General features: G+C 38.2%; 2 protein-coding genes across 4 annotated transcripts in view; both read right to left on the bottom strand.

Annotated features, from left to right (window-relative positions):
• Positions 1-41: 41 nt before the first annotated feature.
• Positions 42-7,102, bottom strand: LOC130070811 (uncharacterized). The gene is made up of 16 exons (XM_056235348.1): positions 6,997-7,102; positions 6,775-6,916; positions 6,582-6,686; positions 5,429-5,503; positions 5,266-5,322; positions 5,017-5,100; positions 3,175-3,267; positions 2,885-2,980; positions 2,700-2,792; positions 2,528-2,614; positions 1,545-1,649; positions 1,139-1,285; positions 924-1,031; positions 648-743; positions 391-477; positions 42-211 (listed from the first exon to the last, which is right to left on the bottom strand). The coding sequence occupies exons 1-16, from the start codon at positions 7,046-7,048 to the stop codon at positions 112-114; spliced, it is 1,527 nt and encodes a 508-aa protein (XP_056091323.1). The 5' UTR covers positions 7,049-7,102; the 3' UTR covers positions 42-111.
• A 2,194-nt stretch (positions 7,103-9,296) lies between these two features.
• Positions 9,297-27,166, bottom strand: part of kmt2ba (lysine (K)-specific methyltransferase 2Ba) — a 32,069-nt gene continuing 14,199 nt past the window's right edge. For 2 of the 3 annotated variants that reach the window (XM_056235375.1, XM_056235374.1), the window contains exons 11-37: positions 26,098-26,472; positions 24,778-24,891; positions 24,484-24,630; positions 24,196-24,288; positions 23,944-24,061; positions 23,466-23,579; positions 23,197-23,384; positions 22,974-23,072; positions 22,598-22,708; positions 22,353-22,429; positions 18,628-18,728; positions 18,459-18,541; positions 18,244-18,378; positions 18,006-18,164; positions 17,801-17,918; positions 17,642-17,720; positions 17,177-17,337; positions 16,862-17,017; positions 13,959-16,413; positions 13,481-13,594; positions 13,282-13,400; positions 13,047-13,175; positions 12,688-12,940; positions 12,459-12,566; positions 11,929-12,012; positions 10,256-10,385; positions 9,297-10,137 (exon numbers count right to left, since the gene is read on the bottom strand). In XM_056235375.1, the coding sequence (XP_056091350.1) occupies positions 9,862-10,137; positions 10,256-10,385; positions 11,929-12,012; positions 12,459-12,566; positions 12,688-12,940; positions 13,047-13,175; positions 13,282-13,400; positions 13,481-13,594; positions 13,959-16,413; positions 16,862-17,017; positions 17,177-17,337; positions 17,642-17,720; positions 17,801-17,918; positions 18,006-18,164; positions 18,244-18,378; positions 18,459-18,541; positions 18,628-18,728; positions 22,353-22,429; positions 22,598-22,708; positions 22,974-23,072; positions 23,197-23,384; positions 23,466-23,579; positions 23,944-24,061; positions 24,196-24,288; positions 24,484-24,630; positions 24,778-24,891; positions 26,098-26,472 (6,096 nt within the window). In that variant the 3' untranslated portion in view covers positions 9,297-9,861. The remainder of the gene's footprint in view (positions 10,138-10,255; positions 10,386-11,928; positions 12,013-12,458; positions 12,567-12,687; positions 12,941-13,046; positions 13,176-13,281; positions 13,401-13,480; positions 13,595-13,958; positions 16,414-16,861; positions 17,018-17,176; positions 17,338-17,641; positions 17,721-17,800; positions 17,919-18,005; positions 18,165-18,243; positions 18,379-18,458; positions 18,542-18,627; positions 18,729-22,352; positions 22,430-22,597; positions 22,709-22,973; positions 23,073-23,196; positions 23,385-23,465; positions 23,580-23,943; positions 24,062-24,195; positions 24,289-24,483; positions 24,631-24,777; positions 24,892-26,097; positions 26,473-27,166) is intronic. The other variant, XM_056235376.1, reaches the window with a different exon arrangement.

The raw sequence follows: 27,166 nt of genomic DNA, 5'->3' as shown, positions 1-27,166 counted from the left end.
ACGTCTCGAAGGCTCTGTGGGAAAAATTAAAATTGCGAAGATGGAATAAGAATGTATATTTATCTATATAGCTTCTGTTCAAATGCAAATATGGTATGGAAATTATAAATCTTACGTAGCAGTTCGATCAATCATTTCATCAAAGCCATCAACCAGATCAGTATACTGCTTCAGTTTCTTTAGGATTCGATGAATGGCTTGAACAAAGTTCCTTCATGATTCAAACAACAACAAAAATAACTTGTCAAATATAAACTTATTTCAAAAAGATCAAACAAAGCTGAAATCATTCAATCAAAAAGGGGAGTGAAGAGAATACATGTCTCAACATGTCTTTATAAATAAATCCTAGTTCCTAAAATAACACTTGATCGTTCTTGTTCCTCTTACTTTGGTGCTTCTTCAAGCTGCTTTCGGGTAAATGCTTCACTTGTCAACAGCTCATTAATGACGACGCTCTTCACTTGATTCCATTCACTGTAAAATATAAGTTATACCATTTCTGATTGATTATTTGATTGCAAAAATCATACACAAGAACATGCTAAATTTCAGCCAACATAGTGTCTCAGATTTAGGCAGTGTTTTAACCAGATTTCCAACCTCCCCATATGAAGAATAAAGAGGATAAAATTAACATTTCTTACTTCACTGATTGCTGGAGTTCAGTAGCGGTATTTTCAAAACGTTTTTCAAAGAAGAGAAAAAAATCCCAAAATACGAGGAACAGTCTCCTAATTACGCTATAGCAAACAAAAGAAGATTATGAAGAGGAATATATTATATATGCATACAGAGCACAAACCATTAGTCTTCTAGATGAATATATCAAGAACATACAACTTGTCTTTACTGAAAGGTGATCATATAACAAGATCATGTATTCACTGTTTGATTGTTGTTGTTGTTTTACTTTCTCTTACCGCAAAGGCAGTACTAGTTGATTATCTTCGCTCCGGGTTATCTCCCGTTCAATAATTCGACTAAACGGATACAAAATTAACCTAATGATTTCCTCCAAAAACGTCTGTCTGCAAGACAGAGAAAAGCAAACCAAAACAATGTCTTACTATTTTAAGATTTACATATTAATTCAATATGATATAATTAAACATGAGCCATGCTTAATGTTCCTTACCTGTTTGATCTATCATTCCGTTCAAGAATAAGGGTTATGTGATTTACTCTATGCAGAAACCTGTTGATCTCAGTAATCCCAAAGCCGACTTCAGAAAGTTTTTCATAAACAGGAAGAGAGTAAACAACAGCGCTTTTGCCAATAGCCCTGAACAAAATGGAGGGATCATCTTTGTTTTACCTTTGATTAGTCATTATTATCGCCTAAAATTCTCACAGATGTTTATGAAGTATATCTACATGTTTCGTGTCATTAATATCGGAAACAACAGATGAACAACTTTTGAATCACAAACTGTTATTTCCTTAAGCTACTCACAAATCAAATCAAAAGTATCAGATGCACGGTTACATATTCATTAATCACAAATTATGTTTAATTTCATCCAGTATAGATGTCCACTTGCCAGTTAGACTGATTGAATCTGTCCAAACCAAGAGCTTCATTTCCACGACTGTAATATTCCAGTTCCAAGGCGTCAAAGAATTTATCAAAATGAAGTTTAGTCCAACTATAGAAAAGAAAATCGGAATTACTATCATTATGCAGTTACAGTAAAAATAAATATTCCAGCCCTGGATTCTGATTGTTGGAGCCGCGTTCGACATTACTCTACTAACGTTACGAGGATACGCGTGACCTTATTACTTAATATTTAAATAAAATATTTTTTATGGACTAACCGTTTTATAAAATCAATAAGCCCTGAGAAGCTGTAGTTTACAATGAATTTAGAACTGTAAACCACAGTATGATTTTGATTTTTAATGGGAATAAAAGCAGGGCTGTGAGGGATAGACATACATATCTTCAGTGGGTTGTAGGCTATTGTTATTTAATGTGTTTTTGGATCGTTCTGCTGATGAAACACTGCAAAAATATCTTTCCAAGAAATTTCAGTAGATGAAAAAAACTCTAGACAACATGAGCTCTGGAAAATTATAAGTGATCTGGGAGCTTTATACAGTGGATGCCATTGATAACACGGTAAGCCAATCCCCTCACAGGGGTAAATGGACATGGTAATGGTTTGAAAAATATATATATTTAAATCCTTTTGTGTTCGCTTGCAAAACTTTTGCTTCTCTCTCAACAGTATTGCATGCCATTCCTCCAAAGAAAACTTGACTTTCACTCGCAAAACTTTAGCATCCCCCAGAGAAACTTTGGGTTCACTTGCAAAACTTTTGTGATGGAAAAGACATGAGGTGGGAGGAAAAACTATATTTCTCGGGGGAACACAATAGAAGGATCATAATCGTTCAAGTGATAATTATGAAATAGTTTTAGTTGCCTGAAAGGATAAGAAATACCAAGGTATAACTATTAATTATGTAGTGGTTTAAATGACATTTGTAATATTCAACATTTTGAGCATGTCTTCCTTACTTCAAAAGACCATGCCTTGTATCCGGGTCTAAAAGCACATGATACTTTTCACTTGCGTTTCTCAACTCAATCAGCTCTGCCCATTGCCTGTAACACACAAAATTCAGGCATTTTTTTTAATGCTCATTTTACTTTATATTTATCAACCTGTCAATCAGTAGCATAGTCTTACTTCCTAGAATCCAAGTATTTCGCATGGAACGACGGACTTTCAGTGTGTTTCAAAACTTCATCCCAGTAAAAAACAATCAGTCCAGATGCGGTTCTAGGAAACACAGAAGAGAATTTTTTTTTTATTGAGAGATGTCATTAGGTAAAATATTGAAGTTTGGAATTAATATTAACAAAGGTTCTTACCTTAATGATATAAGGAAATCATTCTTCTCTTTTTGCCTTTCCATAACTGACATTTCAAAAGCTTTGTTTCTAATCTGATCCAAAACAATCTGCACTCTTCGGAGGAGATAACAAGTGGTTAAAATTACACTTTATGAAATGGAATAATTTTTTGTCATGGGCTTATGTGTGCATTTTAGCTTAACTTAACACTGTTTGGAGGACAATAATATAAAATGCATCCATTTTATTGCATCATTAATCCATAGTTGCTATTTGCTTTAACAGCATTGCTTTAAAACAGCTCTTACTCCTCATGAAGTTGGTTAAAATCTATTTTTCCGATGTCCAAAACAGTATCCACCCCTGCTTCAAGCATGTTCACCAGCCGGGATCTCACCACCCTTTTAAATGTCAAAATACAGAATGTCACCTTTTAATATGCTATACTTAAAAACTACAAGTAAAATTACTTTGTAGTACAATGCATGTTTTACTAACACCGTGTCTACACTGGATGTGAACGGCGCAATGCGAAGCGCCAAAAGACAATAGAAACCATTCAAATCAGTGATGTTGTCTACACTGGATGTGGCGCAGCGCAGCACAGCGCGACACATTCCCAACAGTAAACTGATGCCTCGTTCAATTTATGACATACTCCATGCACCCACGATATTTCTAATAGGAATGACAAATGGATTTGTAACGGTAACTTTTTCGAGATGCGACACGTCAACGGTTGCGTCCGGCGTTGACACGGTGTAATCATCACAGAATCTCATGGAGCCCCTAAAGAGACATGGTGATGGGAAAAAAATTTGAGATGGGAGGAAAAAAATATATGTCAATGCTTTAGCGTTCACTGGCAAAAGTTTTGCGTTCCCCTGAGAAATTTAGTGTTCGCTCACAAAACCTTAGTGTTCCCTCGCAAAAGTTTTGCGTTCCCCGAGAAACTTTGCGTTCACTCGCAAAACCTTTGCGTTCCCTCGAGAAACTTTTGCGTTCTCCCATAAGAAATGTTGCTAGCTTACAGTCGCAAAAATGTTGCGTTCCCCAGAGAAACTCAGTATTCGCTCGCAACACTTTTGAGTTTCCCAAAGAAACTTTGCTTTCGCTGGCAAAACCGCCGAATTCCCTCGCAAAACCTTTGCGTTCCCTTCGAGAAACTTTTCCGTTCTCCCATAAGAAACTTTGCGTTCCCTCACAAAGGTTTTGCGTTCCCCCAAAAAACTTTGCTTTTGCTCGCAAAACCTTTGCGTTCCCTCTCAAAAGTTTTGCGTTCCCCCGAGAAACTCAGTATTCGCTCGCCTAACCTTTGTATTCCCTCGCAAAACTTTTGCGTTCCCCCAAGAAACTTTGCTTTCGCTCGCAAAACCTTTGCGTTCCCTTCGAGAAACTTTTCCGTTCTCCCATAAGAAACTTTGCGTTCCCCCAAAAAACTTTGCTTTTGCTCGCAAAACCTTTGCGTTTCCTCGAGAAACTTTTGCGTTCTCCCATAAGAAATGTTGCTAGCTTACACTCGCAAAAATGTTGCGTTCCCCCGAGAAACTCAGTATTCGCTCGCAACACTTTTGAGTTTCCTAAAGAAACTTTGCTTTCGCTGGCAAAACCGCCGAATTCCCTCGCAAAACCTTTGCGTTCCCTTCGAGAAACTTTGCTTTCGCTCGCAAAACCTTTGCGTTCCCTCACAAAAGTTTTGCGTTCCCCCAAGAAACTTTGCTTTCGCTCGCAAAACCTTTGCGTTCCCTCACAAAAGTTTTGCGTTCCCCCAAGAAACTTTGCTTTCGCTCGCAAAACCTTTGCGTTCCCTCACAAAAGTTTTGCGTTCCCCCAAGAAACTTTGCTTTCGCTCGCAAAACCTTTGCGTTCCCTCACAAAAGTTTTGCGTTCCCCCAAGAAACTTTGCCTTCGCTCGCAAAAGCTTTGCATTTCCCCGAGAAACGGTGTGTTCCTTCAAGACACGTTGCTTTCATTCGCAAAACCTCTGGAAGAGAACGCAAAAGCATTGACATTATTTTTCCTCCCATCTCATAGGTTTTCCTTCACCATGTCCCTTTAGGGGCTCCGTAGAATCTGCGCATAGCTCATTGCTGATAATATTTTAAATACAACATTAAACGAGTTTAAATTAAATTATAGAGAGGTCCTACGCCTTGGCCAGAAGGTAACTGGAGAACTCCATGGGTTTACTGTAGATTGGAGGGGCTCCTGGAAAATAGTATGACTCCACTTCTCTGTAATAACAAGTCAGATGAATAAATCAAGTTATGAGCAAAACAAAAGGTACATGGTTTGGAGGGTGGATTTGTAAGGCCAGTGCACAATCACATCTTGGATAAGCACTTTGACAAAGGAACACTGGATCTGGTGTTCTCCACTCTCAATGAACTGATGCTTACTTCCAGATCTCCACCATCGTCTCGTTTTTGAAGCTCTGACGGTAGATGTTTAAATACCTGTAGAGCACATTCATAGGTATTATATTGGGATTCAGAGAACTTGTCAGAAGTAAACAAGATCCTTTAGTGTTTTAAGAATGTGTAAATATGATAAAGCTCTTACGGAAAGAACATTTTGTCAAAAATCTCCTTGATCGATGCCGCAAATGTACCAGCAGCCATGAACGGAAAAAGTCTCCTGTAAAATAAAGAACAGGCAATATAAATATATTTTTTTAAATCACCAAAAATCCTACATAAATAAAATAAGACAAATTTGTTCTTTATCTAATAATTGTGACCAGTTCTAACTATAACCATGAGATCCTAAAAATCATTCTAACTAATTGTTCTAAGTAAATAGCAGAGTGAGTCCACACCACAACTATAACAATAGCGGAAGCAGAGGAAAGATGTTGGTCTAAATTATTCTTATTTTGTCTTCTGGAATCAGGGTTTAAACAACAATTAATATTCAGGGACATTATCGATTTAACTGCACTGACACTATCGGTGGAGGACAAAATTTGAACTGAATTGAGCCGGATAATGACACTAATTGAGCTAAATAATGAAACCATTGTCTTCCATAGAGATGATTTATAGCCAAATTTAAATGGTTTCATATCTGATGAACTTTGCAACATTGACACTGTTATTGAATTGACTTGGGGAGGACAATAACACTAATTTCTGAAGATCTGCTTCACAGCTGAAATTTAATTGGTTTCATAATTGATTCACTTTACGTTAACGCTCTTATTTTCCTGTTTATTAAAAGTAAAGTTGCTTTGAGATGATCTTTAAAGTTCTGTATATAAATAAATGTGACTTAAATAAATGTTCTGAAGCTTCTTAAGGGCAGTACTAAACAAAACAAAAAAAAGATCTTTAAACAAAACACAAACAATTCACACCAATCATTCTGTTCAAAAGTTTACACCCCCCGTTTTGCCTTTTTGAACATCAATGAACGCTTGCACCTTTTGTAATAGTTAAGTATGAGTCCTCAGTGTGAAAAGATGGATCCAAAAATCATACAGTTACTGTTGGAAGGGGTTCAAGAAGGTGCAGGACCTTTTCTATAGAACAGTTTCACTGCTCAGGACAAAGAACTCATTAACATCTATCATAAAACATCCAGGTAATGACACAGTATTAAGAATCATGCTAACTTTTCAACTGGTTCATTTGAGATTTATATTCATGACTTGTGCTTAGAATAAACATAACATTACTATCATTACACAGTATTTGAGACCGTTGGACAGACTTACTGTGTTAACACATCTGACTTATCCTGGCTCCCGCTAGCACTCTCTGTATTTTTCATTGGTTTTGCAAACTCTCTTAATGATTTCATCAATCTTTGGACAGTGATCCTGTAAAAATGTAAAAAGGTTATGATAAGGAAGCTGTTAAATATCAGTAGCAGACACTTTAAGGTACATTATCCACTGCTCGTCTTACCTAGATTTCCTGAACTGATCATCTCTCACTATTTTCTCTGTAACGTTTCTGACTTTGTCCAGGAAGTCTAAAAAGACTACAGTCCCAGAGTTGAGGATTTGTTCTCTTAAGTCACGATATGATAGTTCAGCACTCTGCACACCTTCTAAACAAAGACAGAATCATTCAACTTGAATCATTCATTGAAATTGTTCAACAACAATAAGAGGGAAAACAACATACCGTAGCAGCAGAGAAATGCAGTTAAACTTACAACAGCCAAAACCTTAATCATGTTTCCGTCTTATGCTGAAAGAGAGAAAAAAAGATCCAAGTAGGCTACTAAACATGCCAGAAAGGAACGAAAACCAATGGATGTGTACTTTGTACTGAATATTATTGACGACATAAGAGACAAACACTTACGTTTTGATCTGAGTCTGTGCACACTAAATATCCTTTACTGTCTGAATCTTGGCTTATATGGGTCATTACACGGTCAACCATCCACAGCAGAGCAAATGTGTGTACTTGTCAGCACCGAGCAGGGTAAAAGGGTAGATGGGTAGCAAGATGGGTCTAAACAAACATTTATCTGTTAATATTTGAGTGTTTTGTCCCTCTTACTGTTAGTGTCATTTCAGGTTACATTTCCAAATTGAAAAAATAAATAAATGTATCAGGGATTAGTTTAGCAGGGACAAAATGATGTTTTATGCAGACCTTTTTTGCATTTTTGGATTGATACATAGGTCTCAGCACCTAATTATCTGGAAGAGCGCCGTGAGCGTGTTGATTGGATTATTAGTTAAAAAAAAAACAATGTCTGTAGTTTTATATTTAAAAATTTTAGTTTATTTGTTCATTGTTTTATTTATTGTAGTACTTCAACTAAACAAAAATAAGAATTGTCTTGGCAAACAGCTGATTTTTTTTTTTAAAGAGTTTATTTTAGTTTTTTTATGGTTTTAGTTATAGTTAATAATGAATCCGGCTGTGCCATCTGTTTTATTATTAAGAGAAATAAACTGAACCATTGGAAAATGTTATAAAAAATGGAAATATAAAATCAGATTGAATGATTCTGGTCAATTATCATACAGGTTTATGCTGAATGATAAATAATAAAAAATAGTTGAGATGTAAATGCAATTAAATGAAATTACTATTATCTATATAAATTAAATAACTATTAAATTATTATGAATTCTAATAAATATTTCAACTTTATAATAAATGTAATACTTTTGACTCTCCCCCTCCAAATTTAAAATGACCTTGCCCACAAATCCACCATTACTAAAAAATAAATCTTATAAATGTTCTGATGAAAGCCAAAATAAATAGTTAATAAATCCAAATTAATTTGATTTTTAATGGGTCAAATCAAGTTAAAGTTCATTAACGGCAGAACGGAAGCCATTTTTTATTTAGTATAACATGCTGTAATACAGTAATCAGGATCAATTTTGTTTTCATGCCAATTTAAAATATTTAGAACAAAAAAAAAATTCAAGAATGTACTTTGTTCAAATATCTTTGTATCTTTATTACGTACAGAACATCATAAATAAAAAAAAAAGTGCGTAGAAAAATTTAACAGATTTAGAAATTCTTGTATACAACTATACACAAAGTTTCACTTTGAGTTGGATCACGTTCAGTGATGGAATCAAGTCTCAGTCTTCATTTTTAATAAGCACACTTCAATTCTGTACAAAAGCACGAGGGAAGAGGGATCTGGAAATTCTCGGGAAAAACAAACAAATGAAACAAACAACCCCTACAGTCACGTTGCATAAAATCAAAGCTATTTCGGGATTATCCCAGCATAATTTTTTACTATTGTTTGCACTGTAACTTCACTAGCCGTCACTGGTTTACTGAGCTACTGAGGTAGTCAAACAAAATGGAAATGAGAGTCGGCCTAAACGTGCTGCATGAGGAAAGGAACAAACACATGGCTATTAGAAGCAAGTCGGCTGTTTCAAGCTAAACCCGCCATTCATGAGTACGGGTTTGTATATTTCTGTTAATACTTGTGCATGTTTTGATCAGGATGGGAGTTTTTTTTTGGAACATTTAACACTGCACAAGTAATCCTAATATGGAGAATATTACAATAGACCCCTCCAAAGACTGACCTTAAGATATAAAAGCACATAAAAACAGTGGGTTCTTAAAATCAATTTGTCAAAAATTGGGCTTTGGGTGAAGTCTTATGAAGAAAGGTAATCTGTACATGACCCAGAATGCTGCAAAACTGTCTGTACATGCATTCAGAGCAAAGGTACTCTATCTTAAATTAATGTGGCAGTCAAGGGAATTTGTGAAAGGGAAAAAGCATGTACTAAGTGATGCATTCATTTGCACCCATGTAAAAAAAACACTGAAATATACAAATGTAAATGTTCTAGAAACATACAGGCTCCTGTTTACAAACTATGTTGTGTGGCAGGATTGTTCATAGTTCACCAAAATGTACATCTGTTCAGGAAAATATGTACAGTGCCAACATTTCTGGGGGGGGGGGGGGGGGGGGGGGGCGGGGGGAAGAGCAAAGATTATTAAGGTGCTATTGAGGATGACCCATCATAGGAACTCCTCTGATTCAGTAGCAAAAATAATCACACCCATTGAAACTTCAGGGTATCTTCCACTATGAAAACCTCTGTACATTAGTTCTGACAGCTAAAGGATTCTTCCAGAAAAGATCTACTGTATAACCAGTGGCAAGATTTGAAAGGCATGCTGGGGAAAAGTAGCATAAGGACAGGTGAAGTAGTTAAGTAAAGGGTATTCGTTTGAGGTCACAAATTTTAATTGTTAAATCAAAGCAATCATCTGCCTAATGCAGTCCAGGACTTTCCAGGTTGTCGAATGTTGGGGTAGGAAATATAGCTCATACGAGGTAACCAATCAAGACGTGAGTGGTGGTCTAAAAACGCTACACACCTGGCCGATCCATATCAATATGGTGTATCCTTCAGCTCCATACCCTCAAGCACCCGTAATGAGTGTCTTCCTTCAAAAATAGCCACCCATACCAAAATATCCCCTCACAAACCTCCTATTTCCACCCATGTGCCAGAGTAAACCACGGTGACTTTAGTTCAGGAAGCGTCGGCAGCGCCGGGCCCCGCAATTACAGTGCAATTTGTTGTTTGCATCTTCAATGGGGAACTTGTAGTCGTAGGTGAGCTCCTCTCCGCGGTAAATCTTCCGCAGGGCGAAAATAACGATGTGCTTCTGGCTCTCCACGTTGATGACTCTCGAGTAACAGTTGGGGTCGCAGGAGTGATTGATGAACCGTGCCGCGTTTCCATGCATGGTGGCATCCACCACATCGAAGTCGTCAATGCGAAACATGTAGCAGCCGATGCCCTTTGAGGAGACAGATGGAGGAAATAGACAGTAGAGGGTTAGGAAATAAACAATTATATGAGATAAGCCTGGTGAAAACCGCAAAAGGATAAATTGCTATTTTTAAAATCACATTTACCTTGCCGTCATAGTATTTCTCCCTTTTGTCTGTGAGAACTGAGCGGATGACATTTCCAGCGTACTCGATCACCATCTCCCCAGCCTCAATGTTCCTCTTGCAGAAAAGACCACGACCATGTATAGCAGATCTATCATGGAGACGAGGAAAACGTGGTTACTTTTCATCTAGTGTTAATTACGTGAACAAAATCTATGAAGGAAAATGTTCGCCGACGTCCTTTTTTCCATGACTAAAATGACACCAACGCCATTAAACAATAACTGTAAATATATCAACATGCAATATCGTTGATGAAAAGAGACGACACTAAAATGTAGAGGAAAAACAAATCTCTTTTTGTTTTGTTGAAAGAAATGGACAAAATATTAGACTCTTTTTAAACAAGACTCTTCGAGCTTGCGGTTGCCAGATGTCAAGATTTTAAAGCCCCCAATTAGAGCCTTTCTCTTAAAAGGTTACATTTTCTACCTGGTGTTTTACTTAATCTTCTCAATCTGGCAACCGAGCGCACGGTAGACTTTCTACACTGAGAATAAAGTGCGATCTTCATTGAGATGTTGTGCTTAAATTAAATGAAAAAACGAATTTCTCAAATGACGACAATCATTGTGATTATAATTTTGAGCAAAATAACCAGGATTAACTAGCCTGACTTCGTCATACTCATATTCTTGTCAGAATGTGAGTCTGATACTGCTCCATAGGGCTTTGATTATGAGGCGTGTCTTAACCGAACCAGGGAAAAAAAACCTCTGCACTCAATTGGATAGACCTACAACCAATCAGAGCAACGCAGTATTTTTTTTTTTTTTTTTTATGAGCTACACAAATTGTCAACAGAACTCAACTAACACACGCACACTGAAAGTAGTAAAATAATGAGTGTTGCTTCTTTTACTTGGTCCTCCATGAGTGCGACCAAAGGAGAAACCACAACGACCACAGGGTTTTCATTGCATCCCATCTTCTTAGCGACCATCGGAGCCAAACTTTTGCCGAATCCCGTAGGAAGGACGGCAAACACATCTTTACGATCGACAAATGCCTTGATTGCAGTTCTCTGTTCGTCTTTTAAAATGAATGCGCTGTCGATTTCGTTTACAACAGACCCAATAGCGGAATCTATACATCTCAATTCTCCAGCTGCAGTCATCTTTGAGGGAAACCAGTTCAACCCAAGCGCTCTTTGATAACGTGATGATTACGTAACTGCAGATCATCTGTCCATCATCGTATAAAGCCCGCCCTGGCAATTTGATTGGCCCGACTAATTCTGAACCGATCATAATTACTCCTCAATGGATCGAGTCCAGACCGAACTTCCCGACCAAAAAATGTTGTGGGCGGGGTTCGGGCTGGCATCCAGGCTGAGGATTAACAATTTAATGACGAAATTGTGAGTTTTCATTGACTAAAACTAGACTAAGACATTTAGTCGACTTGACAAAACAAACTTGAGAAAACAGAAACAGGACAAGGTTGACTTAATATGATAAAAACTAAAAAGTACATTTGACACAGGACTAAGACTAAGACTAAATAAAAAACAGCTGAAAAAAATGAACAATATTTTTATCTTTAGAGATCAAATCTCTTTTATTGGCATATGATTGGTTATTAGAAATTTTACACAGCTAGTTTTCGTGCTGTATCACTGTGGATGGAATTACCTGTAAACTCCCACAGCTTCTTTGGAGGTTCTTTCCAAGTGTCTGAACCTCATAGCCACTGGCAACTCCGTACTTGTGGCTCTTCTAAAGGGAAGTTGAAATGCAAGAATGAATATATATACTCTTGAGATTTATACATGCATACACACACACTGCCCTTCAAAAGTTTGGGTCAGTACGATTTTTGTTAATGTCTCTGAAAGAAGTCTCTTATGAAGTAAAGAGATTTATGTTACAAAAGATTTTTATTTCAAATAAATTCTATTCTTTTGAACTTTTAATTAAGAAAGAATCCTGAAAAAAACAATTATACTAATTGAGCTGCAAATCAGCATATTAGAATGATTTCTGAAGGATAAAGTGACACTGAAGACTGGAAAAATTATGTAAAACAGTTATTTTAAATTGTAATAATATTTCAGAATATCATCGTTTTTAATAAGCAAATAAATGGAGCCTTGGTGAGCAAGAGACCTCTTTCAAAAAAACATCTTAAAGCGGAAGTGTATTATGTTGCTATAGTGTCTAACCTGCTGGATTTGAGCATAACATCATCCTCTTCATCATCACATGGCCTAGACTCGGGAAGCTGCCGATGTTGCGACGCCAGGAAATTAAACATATCAAAGGTAGATTTTCTGGAGAGTGAAAAAAAAAAGGTAATTTTTGATTTCCAAACTTGAAAATGAACAAATGAAGTAACTCAGTCAATATGTGACAAAGGCTACGTGAGTTCAGATAGTCTTTACTGATACTTACCGCTCATAGACCTCTGCGCGGGCACAGCCACTGGGGTTGATTGGGAGCACCTCTTCTGGTACTTCATGCTGGTGGAAACGGAAACGGTGTTTCTGGCAGAGGGAAGCACCCTGCAACTGCTCCAGCAGGAAGAGCACAGCATCATGGAGGACACCCAGCACCCTGGCACCGCTGATCCTGCTGATGGGCAATTGCTCCAGCCGACAGCCTATCCGTGCCTCCTGGACACCATCCATTACTGCCTTCCACGCCACTGAAGAAACACAGTGGAGGAAACGTATTATAATGTGCCCAAGTATTAAAGGAAGAAAACCAATTGCTTTTTTCATAGTACCAGTACAAGATTTCTCGAAACTGACCATCCATACTGTCGGCTTCTATGCTAAAACCATCCTCACTGGTAATTTGGAATCGCAGGTGGGGCTGATACAGACTGGCACATTTATCCTGCTTGCCAGGTGATGGGGAGTCCTCATCTGAACTCCAACCTGAAACAATTAGTCATGCAGTGAACTTTTCATCGAACTATTCATCGAATTAGTGTGAGCAACTACAACAAATGTGTCTAACGTCAAAGCCATATTTCATATTAACCTGCATACGGGGCCCAGTCAGAGGAATCACTATGTTTTGTGCTCATACATTGAGATTTCCCACCGTCTCGTGTGTTATTTTCCTGCGCCGCAGTGGGCTCTAAATTATTTGGAGTAATTCTAAAAAGAAGAAAAAGAAAATATTGTGATTTTCTGGGGTAAAACATGACTAAATGTGATTTTAAATTCTCATTACTGACCTCTCTAGTTCAGCAACCTTGGATTCATCAATCTTCTGCTGGTCAAGAGGTTCAGGTTCGTCAAAGTCGAGCACATCCTTTACACTAGGGGCCTTTATTCGAACCCGATTTGATCTAAAAATGTGAAAAATAACGATTATTATTACATGATGAAAATAAAAATAAATTAACAAGAACATCCAGTTGAGATGTTCAACATGACATTTTTATCTATTAAGATTTGGTTTATGATCAGGTCCACCATTCATAGATGTTATTCAGTGTAAAGCATGTATATGCAGAAAAACAGAAAATCTAACTTTTTCACAGCATTTAATATAACCTTTTATGGCACAAAATGATAGTGTTACATCTGATGGACTGTTTACATGCTAAAAAACAGGAAATTCCCCTCCCAGATGCTAGGTCTCTAAAATAATCTAAACCTAGACCAACGATTAGATCATCCTGACCGATTTGACAAAATATTCGTCCCTACCTGCTGTGGTCATCCTGGGAACAAGGATCAATTTGATCCAAGAAGTCTGTCCTGCATCTTTTCACACCAATTCGATCAGTTAATGAAGACACTCTCTTGATCTTGACTGGAGGTCTGGAGTGGGACAAGATGTTGGGTTGAGTTCGAAGACGACACACAGTAGATGATTCCTTCGATTCAGGAGAGAGCCGTTTATCAAGGTGGAGCGGAGAAGGTTTTGTGCTGATGGGATTTGCCATTTCGCGGTGACTTGCCATTGCTTTGTCGATTATGGCCTGGGCCACCATTTCCTTCCGCCCACCTTCAGAAATCAAGTCAGCTCTTTCTATCGGCGGACTAATACCGTGCAATTGGCTTCCAGGATTACTCTGAGGAATCCTCCTGATAAGCACCTGGGTTGACGGTGCTGCTCCATTGCTGCTGCTGTAAGAGATGATACGCGTTGGTGTGGTTTTGCCGAGACTAGTCTGAAGCTGCGGCACTGGTATCACCGTAACCTTAGGCACGGGTCGCTGGAGAACGTTACTACTGTGGATTATCTTCGCAATCTGGCTGATTTGGGTATACGAGGGGGAATTAGCACTAGGTACTTGGTAGGTATTAGTCAGTGGGTTTTTCACTAGAATCTGTCCAGCACGGTTGACCAGAAGAACCTGAGGTGTAGAGGGTGTACCGGGCAAACACTGGAGCAGAGACTGTCCTGTCACTTGTTTTGGGGTGGTAATGCGTATGGCGATCGCACGACCCTTTGTGGCTTCCTTCGCCAGAGCTCCGAAACCATTTATTACAGCCGGGGCAGGAGCAAGCAGAGTTCCTTGCTGTGCAATGGAAAAGGTGGGAGAAGATGAAACAACACTGACGGGCATGGAGAGTGGCAGAGAGGTGGCAGTAGGTATGGCCATCTGGAGAGTTTTGGGTTGGGATCCAGGTTGTATAGTCACATAACGTCTTTTTGTGTGCATAGCTGGTGCAACAACATGAATTGTTCTAGTACCCCTCATTGGCATGGCTGCTGCCAGATTCTCAACAGGCAACAAACCTTTCATTAAAACAGATTCATCCTTGTTTATTGGTGAGGAATCACTTGTCGCCTCAGGACCAGCAGCATTTTCTGTCAAGTCCAAAACTCTGCCGTCAACAGCGGATATAAAATTCCCACTGGCGTCGTCCAAGAACACCTCTTGCGAGCTCTCTGTTGATTCATTCTCCATCAAGACTACTTCTTGGCTCGTCACAAGATCACCGCCTTTGTAAATGATGGGGGTTGTTGCTTTCAATCCTTCTGTGAAGGATCCTTCCTGTTGGTTGGATATGTCAGCGCTAAGGTCAACAAGCAACTTTCCGCTCTCTTGTAAAGTACTTATTTCCTGTTCTTCACAAACCTGTTCCATGTTTAGTGTCTCTGACTGAGCATTCTGATCAATAGAATCTGCTGTTTGTGGATTTGCAATCGATGTTTGTGTGCAAACTAGCTGCTCGTCGCCAAGCGTTCTGCCCTTGTTTGGACTAGTGAGTTTTAATGGCTCAGTATCCTGACTACAAAAACTACTCCCTATTTCCTGAGTATCATCATCTGTGTTGGCTTCACCTGTATCGCTCTCTGAGTCATTGTCAGCTCCATCCAGCTGCGAGATGGACCCTGAGTTAGAAAGGACAGCAAGACCTGCCTGTGTAGAGTCTTTGGCAGGCTCACGGACCACAACTGTGCGAGAGAAATTCAGATAATGGTCAGCAACATCATTATCTGTTTCCATCTGCATCTCTGAAGTCACAGGAGATGACAGATCATTCCTGCCAGTGATGTATTTGCAGGCTCCTTCTTCCACATCTGCCTCACTACCTTGAGGGTCACAATCCAGAGCCACATTTTCATTGAGCAAAGCCTCATCAAATTCAAGCTTTGCGTTCAATACAGAGGCCAAAGCCACATCTGTGTCTGGATCAAAGTGCACAGAAAGCAGTTCTTGATCCGACTTGTCAGATGTGGTGGGAATTCTGTGGCTTGGCGCACCTGCAGCCTCCTCTGGCTCTGACAAGGCAAAGAACTCCTGATCCACCTCGTCAGTTTTATGTGTTGTAGTTGTGAAAGGCTGTTGAAGTCGTGAGGAGTGGCGGACAGATGAAGGTGCGGTCGAAGAGGGACTTCGGAGAGCTGCTTGTGGCGGAGAGGGTCCTGAGGTGATGCTAGATGGAGATAATGAAGAAGGCCTCCCTCTTCGTCGAGGTGAAGTGGTGCTCATGAGGTTCTCGGTTGCACCAAGTGGTGAGACAGGGGGGCTAAATGAAAGTGACCTAGGGTGAATCAAGCTCCCTGATCGCAGAGCTATCGGGCCCGAAAGTACCACAGGGGGAGGAGAGGCGTTTCGGCTACGTGTGGAAAGTCTCCTTGTTGCACGCCGTGTCTCATCAAGGTCACTGATGGTCAAAATGTGATGGGATGTGGAAACAGCATTTCCTGAGATGTAAATAAAACAACAAAAGATAGAGAAAATCAAATCGCTGCTCATTAGTAGATTAAATCTATATTTATACAGAGTGAAGATGCAGTGTTGTTTTACATTTGATTACTTTCTGTTGATAAACACTTTGTTCCGTTTTTTTTTCTCTCTATTTATTTCACAGGAATGCTTTATTTGTTAAGCTCTAAGGTTAAACACCTCTAAGAGAGGGAATGGAATATGTTGCTTGCCAATAAATCACTGTCAGTTCATACTTTCTCATCTCTTAATTAATACTTATTTATACTCATTCGATTCACATGGATTTGTGATGGGTATGGAATGACATGAGGGTGAGTTAATGACAGATTTTTCATTTTTTTTCATCAGATTGAAATTTTATGTAATTTGATTTATTTGTTTAATAAATGAACAGAGAACTTGAAAATGATGGAAGAATCTTACCTGGGGAAGGTAATGGTCTGGACATTCCTCCTGCTGGTCTCCTATTGTGTGGATACCCAGGAGTCTTACCTGCGACCCCTGAGTCCTGTTTAGACTTGGAGGGAGTATTGGTAGGAAGCTCAGGTGAAAAAGACTCGCTGTCTGTGTCATCCTCATCTACGAGACAGAAATATGATTTTGAAAAATTAACACAAAGTACAAAGATTTTACACCATGCTGGCCAAAAACTGTACAGGCTCCAAAAGGCTTTAAATGCTTCAATGTTAAAAAAACAAAAAACAATATGCATGTAGATAGATATCCTTAAACACACACCATTGTGAACTTTTGGGCTGTGTACAATTGTGTGATTTTCTCCCTGGTCCACCAAGAAACAAGGAGTTTTGCACCGTGTTGAAGGTCGCACCTCTGTCACTTTACAAGTGTACCGACATCGCCTGCGAGGGTCAACAGTGCTCCAATACCATCTAGAACATCTGAGACCAGATCAAACTATGAGTACAGATTACTATGGAAAAAGATCATCAAGCTGGAACAACTATTGCTTCTTAAAATAAACATTCATAGAGGGTGAATGTGCAATCTGAAGCTGATCCTAGTTTACTGTTAACAATCAAAGTTCTGCTAAACCCTTTAATGTTTTTTTTAAATAATTTTTGAACAATAATTGTACTACAAAAGGAATTATGTGACTAATGCTTTGATAACTGATCATCACCAGTATCAAATGAAAAAACAATATCAAATGAAAGCTGAGTGATTTTAAACTTTGTTACTTACTGGTAACCAACTGGATACAATTTTCCAGAATTTGCAGACAGCTCCGTCAGAACACCAAGTTTTTGAATGTGTAGAGACCCTGCATGGGTACATCATGAAAAATGTTGAATTCTCTCTTATTTTTAAACACCAAAAAAAAAAAGGGACCCGCTTACTCACCAATCATCACATTTACAGACTCTGGCTCCAAGCCTGTTAGAAACTTCCTACGCAGACTGATTCCATCAAAATCAACGTAGACCCTTCTGAGAACTTCAAACCCATTGCCTTGTTCAATCTACAAAAAGAAAAGCTTGTTTACATTCTTCTCACTTCAATTATACAGTAGCTGTAAAACATTAACAGTTTTGCTAAACATACAAACCTTGTTGTCTATGAGATCACGGTGTTTGTAACAGTAGACTTTCTTATCACACTGGAAGACACAGTTGCTGGCACGAGCACACATGAAGTGGTAGTTACTCTGACACGAGGTGAGACAACAACCCACAGTCGCCCCTGTTTGGCCACAACTTTCACAGCGCTGGGAAAAAAAGGTACATTTAATAATATTTCTACATTTTATTCTACATATACACTATCCTTTATCAGTTGATACTTACCATGAAGCGGCCCCTGGCGACGGCACTGTGAACATGCAGTAAAGCTCCTTTGACGTCCTGCACTTCCGCCGACCACATGCAGCAGTTCACATGAGCCCATTCATTCTGTCCAATATTCAGCAGCCTACCAGCATCCTACACATACAATACAACTCAACTGAGTCCAACAGAATACTCATATCCCAGAACACAGAACTGCTCAAGGTTTCACCTACATTCGGTTTGGCATCTCCATGTTGCTGACAGAGGGAGCACTGTCTTTCATCCATGAAAGACTGAGAGTTCACATTCTGCAGATCTGTGGTTCATGAACAAAAATTAACAAAACAAGATAGAAACAAGATGAAAGCATGAGCCATAAATATAAAAACACAATGTGCTTACCTTGAGATTTTGAGTGAGAGTTTTCTGGGTTCTGCTCTTTGAGCCATTGTGCATAACTGTGTTCATTGCTGGGGGGAATTACAGCTTCAGGAAGCATACCACTATGAAACAAAAGGGGCAAAATGAACCTTCACTTAAAAACATCACAAATAGAAAAACCTGAAAACATGCAGCAGAGTGGTTCTCCACCAGGGGGCCTCAACACATTTCCAAGGGGGACTCAAGAAGACTTAAAATTAGAGGTGGGCATAGATTAATTTTTTTAACCTGTTAAGCTTCAAGCCCATTTTTGAAAAATCCCCAGATATGGCATTCCCAAACTGAAACAGATACAGTTCATGAACCCTTTGTACTAAAAGCACAAGTAAGATCTCATTTGAAAGCTGACACCTGGAAGTTTATTGTAAATGTAGAATTAATTATTGTCATAATGAAAAAAAATAGTTATAAATAGCTTCAAAGTTTTGTAAAGTTATTATACATTTATTTTTATGAAACATCTTCATGAAAATAAAATTGAAGTTGGCATTGTAGCAATCTAGAAATGCACTGCAGCTAAAGCCACATGTCTAACCATGTTATATTTAAAATCTGAAGATGATAAGTCTAAAACTCTGTATTTAGTTCAATGTTTTTCAAGATCATGTCATATGACTTTATTTTGATTAGACTGGTGTTTATTGTCATCTTATAAGCATCTATTCAGTCTATTGCCTCTATTGTTTTGTGACATATTCACACCTCTCCAGCCTGTTTATTGCTCTAAATATGCTTTTCTTTTGTCTGCATTATAATCACTAACGACTAGCAATTCACACTGTTTCAATCCCTCATTTATTTTATAAAAGTTCTCACTTCACAGTGAAACTGTATCAAATGCCCTTTTTGAAAAACGAAACATTTCAGTAAGCATTCTTATTTAGAAAAAAAAATCATAAAAATTACATCGAAGTTAGGTAGCAGGTGCTCAGTACTAGCTAGCATGTTAGCTTAGCACACCATCAATACACGACAATTTATGAGAATAAAACTATGTTTGTGCTCCAACTTACTTTATAGCGCAAGTCGAGTGTTTTAAATAACTTTCTGTAATCTGATTTGGCTTCAGATAAAAAAATCAGATAGAAAATATATTACTTTATTGTATTCTGCACAATTTGAAAGTCTATCTCGATTAGCAACATTATACATATAATCTATTATTATGAAAATACCTGACATGACTCGAAGAACACAGGTAAATCAAATATCATTGCAATCATGTTTATTGTCTTCAAAACATCTTTATCTGCACTTTACAGCGATCTCGGATAGCTTTGTTTATGTGTCAGGACTTCCTGAATGTCACATGATTATGGCTCTTCTTCATGTGATCCATATATGGACTTTACTGTGCAAACAGCGCCCCAGACTGTTAGTATGAATGGATAACACAACTGTACATCAGAGTATACAGCGCTCAAAATGATTACATCGACGCATTTGGGTATAAATTCAATAAATATTATTCCTGTCTATAGAAGTCTGATGTAAACCTATGAGAATCTATCAATATTTCTCCAAATCTGTACATGTTTGAGCTAAAAGCCCTGAGGGACATTGTTTTGTGAATCGCTGTCATGACGATCGCACGGGAGTTTTTTTCTGAATGAGAGCAGCTGACGCTCATAATTCATATTAAAGGTAACGACTCATTTTTTTATTTCATAACTCCTGACACAAATTAAGACATAACTGTCACTATAAGTTTCACAGAATACAATAGTGGTCAAATACTGAAACTTGAGTCTTATATCGTTTTAATGATGTATAGTTTGTCAAGTTAATCACATTAAATATGATAGTAACTTTGAACTATTTAAAAAAAAAACGCTTCAGAGCGCCCACGCACTGGTGACGGTTAACAGGTTAATCTAGATTAATCTAGATTAAAATGGCTCATTTGAATTCTCCCGAAGGCATTCAGAATATGTGTGCTACCAAATAATGACTAAAAGTAAGTCTTTGAGAATAGTTCGCCTCGCGTAGGGATGTGCATTTCTGCCAAAAATGCCATTCGACAATCGAGGAGCAAAAGTCGAATATCTAAAAAATAAAAAATAAAATAAATAAAAAACCGCAATGACAGAAAGGGAGGCCAATTTCATCTTTAGCGATTTGTCATCAAACAAACTGTTTATTAATTGAACAAGTAACATGTTTTCGTCCTTTTTTTTTAACATAGTAGGCTAATTGGAAGAAGAAAAAAAACAATACGCACGACAGTCCGTTTTTCCATCGCCAATGCTCGTTAGATCAAAAAATAATGTCATCATATGTCATAACGATTTTATGTGAACCTGCCTCGTTACTGCAATAGCCTCATTTTTAAACAAATTAGTTTCAATCAATGTAAACTATTCATGTGATTATGCCACTGCGCAATACACGCGCAAAACACACACATATACCGCGGGGATGGCGGGTGTTCATTTCATAAACTGTGGACAATGGAGCTTATTTAACCTGTTAACCAGTGCGCCGACGCTCTGAAGCGTTTTTTTTGTAGCCTATAAATAAATGTATGACCAAAAACCGGATAATGTCATACTTTTTATTAGTGCTATCGTGGCGTAATAATCTGTTTGGTTGTAAAATGTATTACCTGAATGAAATGAAATCGAATGTATCGTCCTGTGGAATCATTCATTCACAGACAGCATACGAAGATGTTCAACTAATAAAGATCTTTATCGCTGGCAAAAATATGATGCATTTGCAGATTTGCTTTCACTAGACTAGACTGTAGATCGGCCACTTCATCCAACGCTCTTGATGCTCTTAAATCTTCCTGTTTCGACTCCGAGTGTGAATTGAAAGCGCTTCAGACGATTCAGTGCGCGAGGAACTGAACAGATCAACTGATTCGCGAACCGATTTAGACAGATCATCTGACAACTTGTTTGATGAAGTCTTTGAACAGAATCGACTCAAAAGAGTGATTCATTTGTAAATGAGCATCGCTCATGCCCATACAAAGGCCCATAACGAGACGAACGTCGCCCAACGTAACAAAGTTAAAGTACACCTTGTGTCCCTGACAGGAAAATACCCTGCTGCGCGATCTGTGACAGTAGGCGCGGCGTCATACTACACATTAGAATTGCGCGAAAATATAACGATATTCGAAAAAGCTATTTATGATCCCAACCCAACTTTGATTAACGGCGATATTTTTTTTATCGCCCGATAAGAGTCTCACGTTAACGCAGCACGTTAACGCTGATAACAGCCCAGAACTACTTAAAATAAGACAAAACAAGCATGAAAATGAGCTCAAACATCTAAAAAAACTTATTTTCTTATTATTTGGTTATATTTATAACGAATATACATAATTTTTTGGGTAAAAATTGTGAATGGAGGTGTGGGGGGGTTGTTTTAAGTCAAAAAGGTCGAAATCCACTGATTCCCAATTTAATTTGCTCAGTTTTATACTGACTTTAAGGAATATGAATTATTAATATAATTGCTGTAGCAAAAATACAAGCTTAATATTTCGGTTTGTAAACCCAACAGAACAACTGTCTTATAAACTAAGACTGTGGTAAACACATTTTTGTTGGTTACAATCTGAATGATGACTCAAAGTTATCTTCGATGGTAATAGACAGTCTACAAAGCAACAAGTTGTTTAACCCGGAATACTTTATTGCTTTAAAAATAAAGAAAAATTAGGTTCATACCGTGGAAATTCTTGCATATGAGAGTTCCATGTTTTGGGGTCCTGACTGTTGAACCAGCTAAATACTTGTTCTACTAGCTGCAAAGACAGAACAAAGACAAAATATGCACCAAAATGAACTACAGTCTGCAAATATCACTCATAAAATATCACTCATAAAATATGCATTGCTTCAAAATGTCCAATGTCCAATAACACCAGCAACTATTGTATTGTAGACCTACAGAAAGAAAGAAAAAACATTACCTTTATGTAATACAACTTGGCTTGGCTTGTAGGCCTTTTCTCCACTGGAGGATATTCTTCTTTTCTCAGCCTTTCCACCAACACCATCACCACATCCTCATGAAATGCTTTCTGAAAGGACAGAGTAAACAGCTAGTTACCGTTTTATACCTATTTAACTGATACCAAATCTCTAAACTGTGATTTTCAACTTAAATATTTTGGTAGACTGACTAATTCAATGGTTCTTCTGCAAATACATAGGAAAGATTTAGACTGAATGTAAATTATACATAGTATTGGATTATTAAGGATATAGAAAGTTAGTTTTCACACAATTCTTCTTGAAAAACCTATTTATATTGTCAACTTGTTTCACGTGTATAAAAGATCTCACCAGTGAAGTGTACAGGTCATTCTCCAGCTTCTTCTCTATAGGATGTAAACAACAGCCTGACTGTTTCTTTACAACCTCAAAATCTGGACAGGCCTCACACTGTTCAGATACACACAAAACACATTTGATTCACCTAGACACTACAGGAGGGTGAACAGATAATCATTTAAACTTAATCTTAAAGGGGACATATTCTCAGTACACAGACTGCTGAAAACCTCACCTGCGCACATACGAGGAGGTGACACATGTTCGGAGAGCTCCTCAATCCATCCATGATCTTCTCTAGACCGTTCCTCAAAACGACCTGCACGACGTCCTGCCAGCCGCTGCGGAATCTCTTACTGCAGGGAGCACAGGAAAACACCAGGCTCTTCCCCCGCAGACGACAAAGGATCTCATACAGATCATCTGAAGATGAAAAAGACAGGAAGGAAATACAGGACAGAGTACGGTGTGTGGGATCAGCAAGACATTGAAAACGGATCTTACCTGTGAGCCCCTCACATTTGGGATGGACCCAGTGTGCACATCGGGCACACTGCATCATGCTGCTGTCAAACTCATGTTCCTCAAAGCACTTCAGACACACAGTGCAGAAGTTCCCTGAGAAAACACACTCAACAAATTACAACAATGCAAAATTCTTAGACATAAATCACACAAAACCATGAGTTATACAAACTTTACATTTTAATATAAACAATTTGCAATAATAACATTAATGTTATTATTATTAAATTAACTGAATTCATATAATTAAATGAAAATAACCAATACAATCACATTATTTAATTACTATAATTAAAATGTTCAATTAAAGGTGCAGAAACTTGAATAGAGTTTGCTGAAAGGATGACTTGGCCAAAAAAAAATACAGGGACAGAGGGATTAGATCAAACATTCATTCCTATATAGTCTGAATTTTCAGACTGAACTAGAATCTGACAAGACGTTTGCATCGTCAAACCTTTGCTATGGAGTTTGCTACAGTCAGGGCAGAGGTCCAGCTCACTGTTCCAGGACAAGTCCGAGGACTTCCCAGGAGTCACTCCGCAGCTCTTACACCTGATACACAGCATACAAATCTGCAAAGAAACAAAGCAAACTTTATTGATGGACTTATCACTGTATGAATAATTAAAACGCAATGTCTGACAAACTAGGCGAAAATTAGAATGATGATTTTAGGACATTACCCTATGGCAGGGATATAACTCACCCAAGAGGTGTTCATTTTTACAGATTTGGGATATGTGGGTCCTAAACAGGATGGATGGTAGCAGTACATGCATCTCTTGCACTGCAAAACTGGCTAAATGAGGAAGAACAGAATTTGATTTGTTGATTTCTTGTCAAATATATGTACTTGCATGGCTCCTTCAATGTACGTTAACAATATTTTTCTCTTCTGCAATGTGAAAACTGTAGGTCTGATTAATTAGAACAGTAATAAGAACACACCTCCATGACTAATCTTTATTAGTACTAAATTAAAAGCGTAATGCACCTTTGCTTGCTTGCTCTTGCGGCCACACACATGGCAGAACTTGCAGCGTCTGCAGCACCAGTTCTCCTTGTTCTCCTCCTTTGGGCAGTCGTCCGGTGACAGGCAGAAACGGTGAAAAGGCTCACAGCACATCTGACAGTAGATCATCTGGTAAAAAAGATCAATCAAACTCAAAATTAGATTCTTTTATTCTTCTGCAAATAATGAAATTTTGCTGTAGTACTGAGTTATGATAGAAGGAATATGGATGTTGATTCTTTGGTATTTAGTGATGTATTGAGAGCTGGATCTTACATCATGTTGGCCTTTGCTGGCACAGAGCAGACACACAGACTGGGGCATGATGGGAACTGAAGTGAGAATACTCAGTCCCCCCATCAACCACACATTCTGGATGTTACAGTCTTCCTGCATAAATTAACATTAAAATGTTGTTAACAAACAACCTGGGGAAGAGGCAGCAAAATAAAAACGTTTGAGATCCACTTTTGGGAATTAAAAACTTAACAGCTTTTTTTTATAATTTTTTTATAAATGAAGTGAGAAAAAGGGGTTATTGCCACAAAAACCATCAAGAACATTTCTGGCTTTAAGTCCACGTGAGCCAGAAGTTGCAACCGACTTTACTTCAGTGTTGACGCATTTCCAAGTTAAACGGAATATTGAACTGAGGGCGGGGTTTTACTTTAGCGCACCTCCTCTCCATTCGTCGCTCAAAGCAGACTGACAGTTGGAGAGGAGTGGTTAAGGATATTCAACCCAAGCCGTCAAACTGACGTCATCAGAGAAGGAACGCCATTCCAGAGCAGAAGCAAATTTTCAGATTTTGATTAAAGATTACCACGACAAACACATTTTTTTTGTGTGTATTATCTTGCACGAATGAATTGTCCACCACACGATTAGTAAATGTGAGCTAATAAAAGCAAATCGGGTCAATTTTGATTTCATGATGACTTTAAATATCACCCCAAAACTACAAATTTAACAATTTAAATTTGACATAATTTACAAATATTTTAAATAACTTATTTACCATTAGGATTTTTTGTTGTTGTTGGCATAATAAAAAAAAAATTAAAAGGTACATACAACAAAAACAGATTTAACACACATATATATATATGTGTGTGTGTGTGTGTGTGTGTGTGTGTGCGTGCGTGTGTCTTTTTCTATCCCGGTGGGGACTTCAACCTGAATGCACACAGACTCATGGGGACCTCAATTTAGGTCCCCATGAGGAAACAAGCTTATAAATCATACAGAACGAGGTTTTTTTTTTTTTTAATTGTAAAAATGCAGAAAGTTTTCTGTGATGGTAGGTTTAGGGGAAGGGTTAGTGTAAGGGAATAGAATATACAGTTTGTACAGTATAAAAACCATTACATCTATGGAGAGTCCCCACAAAGTTAGCAAACCAGACAGTGTGTGTGGGTGTGTTTATAAAAGTTTGTTTAAAACTTTAATTTTTAATTTTTGTTAAAAATTATTTTTTGTTTTATTTTTGGTGTTTTGAATGAACAATCAATTTTTATAATCAATATTCATTTAAAACACCCCCAAAAAACAGAGCTTTTGGTTTCATAGAAAACTCATAGAAATCTCAGCTCTGACCTTGAAGTCCACGCGAATCTTGTTCATCGTCCGCTGTGACAACTTGCCTCTCTGGGTGCAGCCATTGGCCAGCGGAGTCAGGACACTAGAAGGCGTTTGCTCCGCCGAACTCTGAGAATGAGTAAGAGAGGAGCAATGAAAAAAAGCTTGCTCCTCTTCCACCACCTCGCACATCACTTTCTGTGACTTTGTGGTGTCCGGGATTGCTACGCCCAACAAGGCCGCTTGCACAACACTGGCCGGTAGCCTTTCCAGCCGCAACAGCAGCTTGCGCTCAGGCTTGAGGGAGGGACTTTCTGTGGGGGTGAAGGGATGGTGGGGTGGTGCTGGAGGGTCTGATGATGATGATGATGATGAAGATGGTTCAAGTGGCTCCTGTGTAAATGTCAAAAACACCAAGAGAATTGGGGGAATACGAGGGGACCAGCGTTATAGTGGATAAAAGCAGGAAAATGAATCGATAAAAACTGGGCGGGAGGAGGACTGTCACCAAACAGAGCATGAGAGGAAATGAGGAGCATGAGAGAAAAGAGGAAAACACCCATTTCCATCACCATCAGATGTAGATGTTTAGAACAAAGGCAAGAGTACTACTAGTCCAACAGTGTCCTAACCAGGCAGAACATTATAAATGGTTATTATTCTTATGTTGAGTTGAGGCAACCACAAAAAGCAATATGCAACATTGCATATTTGTCACAAGTTTGGGTCTTAATTTATCTCGCTGAGAAGGCAAGGACAGAAAAATGAGTTGATGGCAGAATCTTGTCATGTAACACCTGGTTAGGACACGTTGTTATGCTGTAGTTGTGGAGAAACGGGAAGAACTGCATCCAAGAAAAGGGGAAGAGCAGTTTTATTTTAAAGAGAGAAAGATAATTCCCAAATGCATTCAATTAGACAGTTAAAGAGGATAACATTTTATTTCAGAGGTGATTCAGGAATTGGATTGAGCTATAACTGATAGACCATAATAAGGCTACACAATTAATCTAAACAAAACCAAAATCGCAATATGGCTAAGTGTGATTATGAAAATGGCAAAGGATGTGATTTAATTAAATATATG

The sequence above is a fragment of the Rhinichthys klamathensis genome, unplaced genomic scaffold, assembly GCF_029890125.1.
Source record: "Rhinichthys klamathensis goyatoka isolate OS25496 unplaced genomic scaffold, OSU_Roscu_1.1 h1tg000420l_1, whole genome shotgun sequence".
Taxonomy (NCBI): domain Eukaryota; kingdom Metazoa; phylum Chordata; class Actinopteri; order Cypriniformes; family Leuciscidae; genus Rhinichthys; species Rhinichthys klamathensis.
The sequence above is the reverse complement of the archived record's forward strand: the minus strand, read 5'-3'. Positions and strand labels throughout refer to the sequence as shown.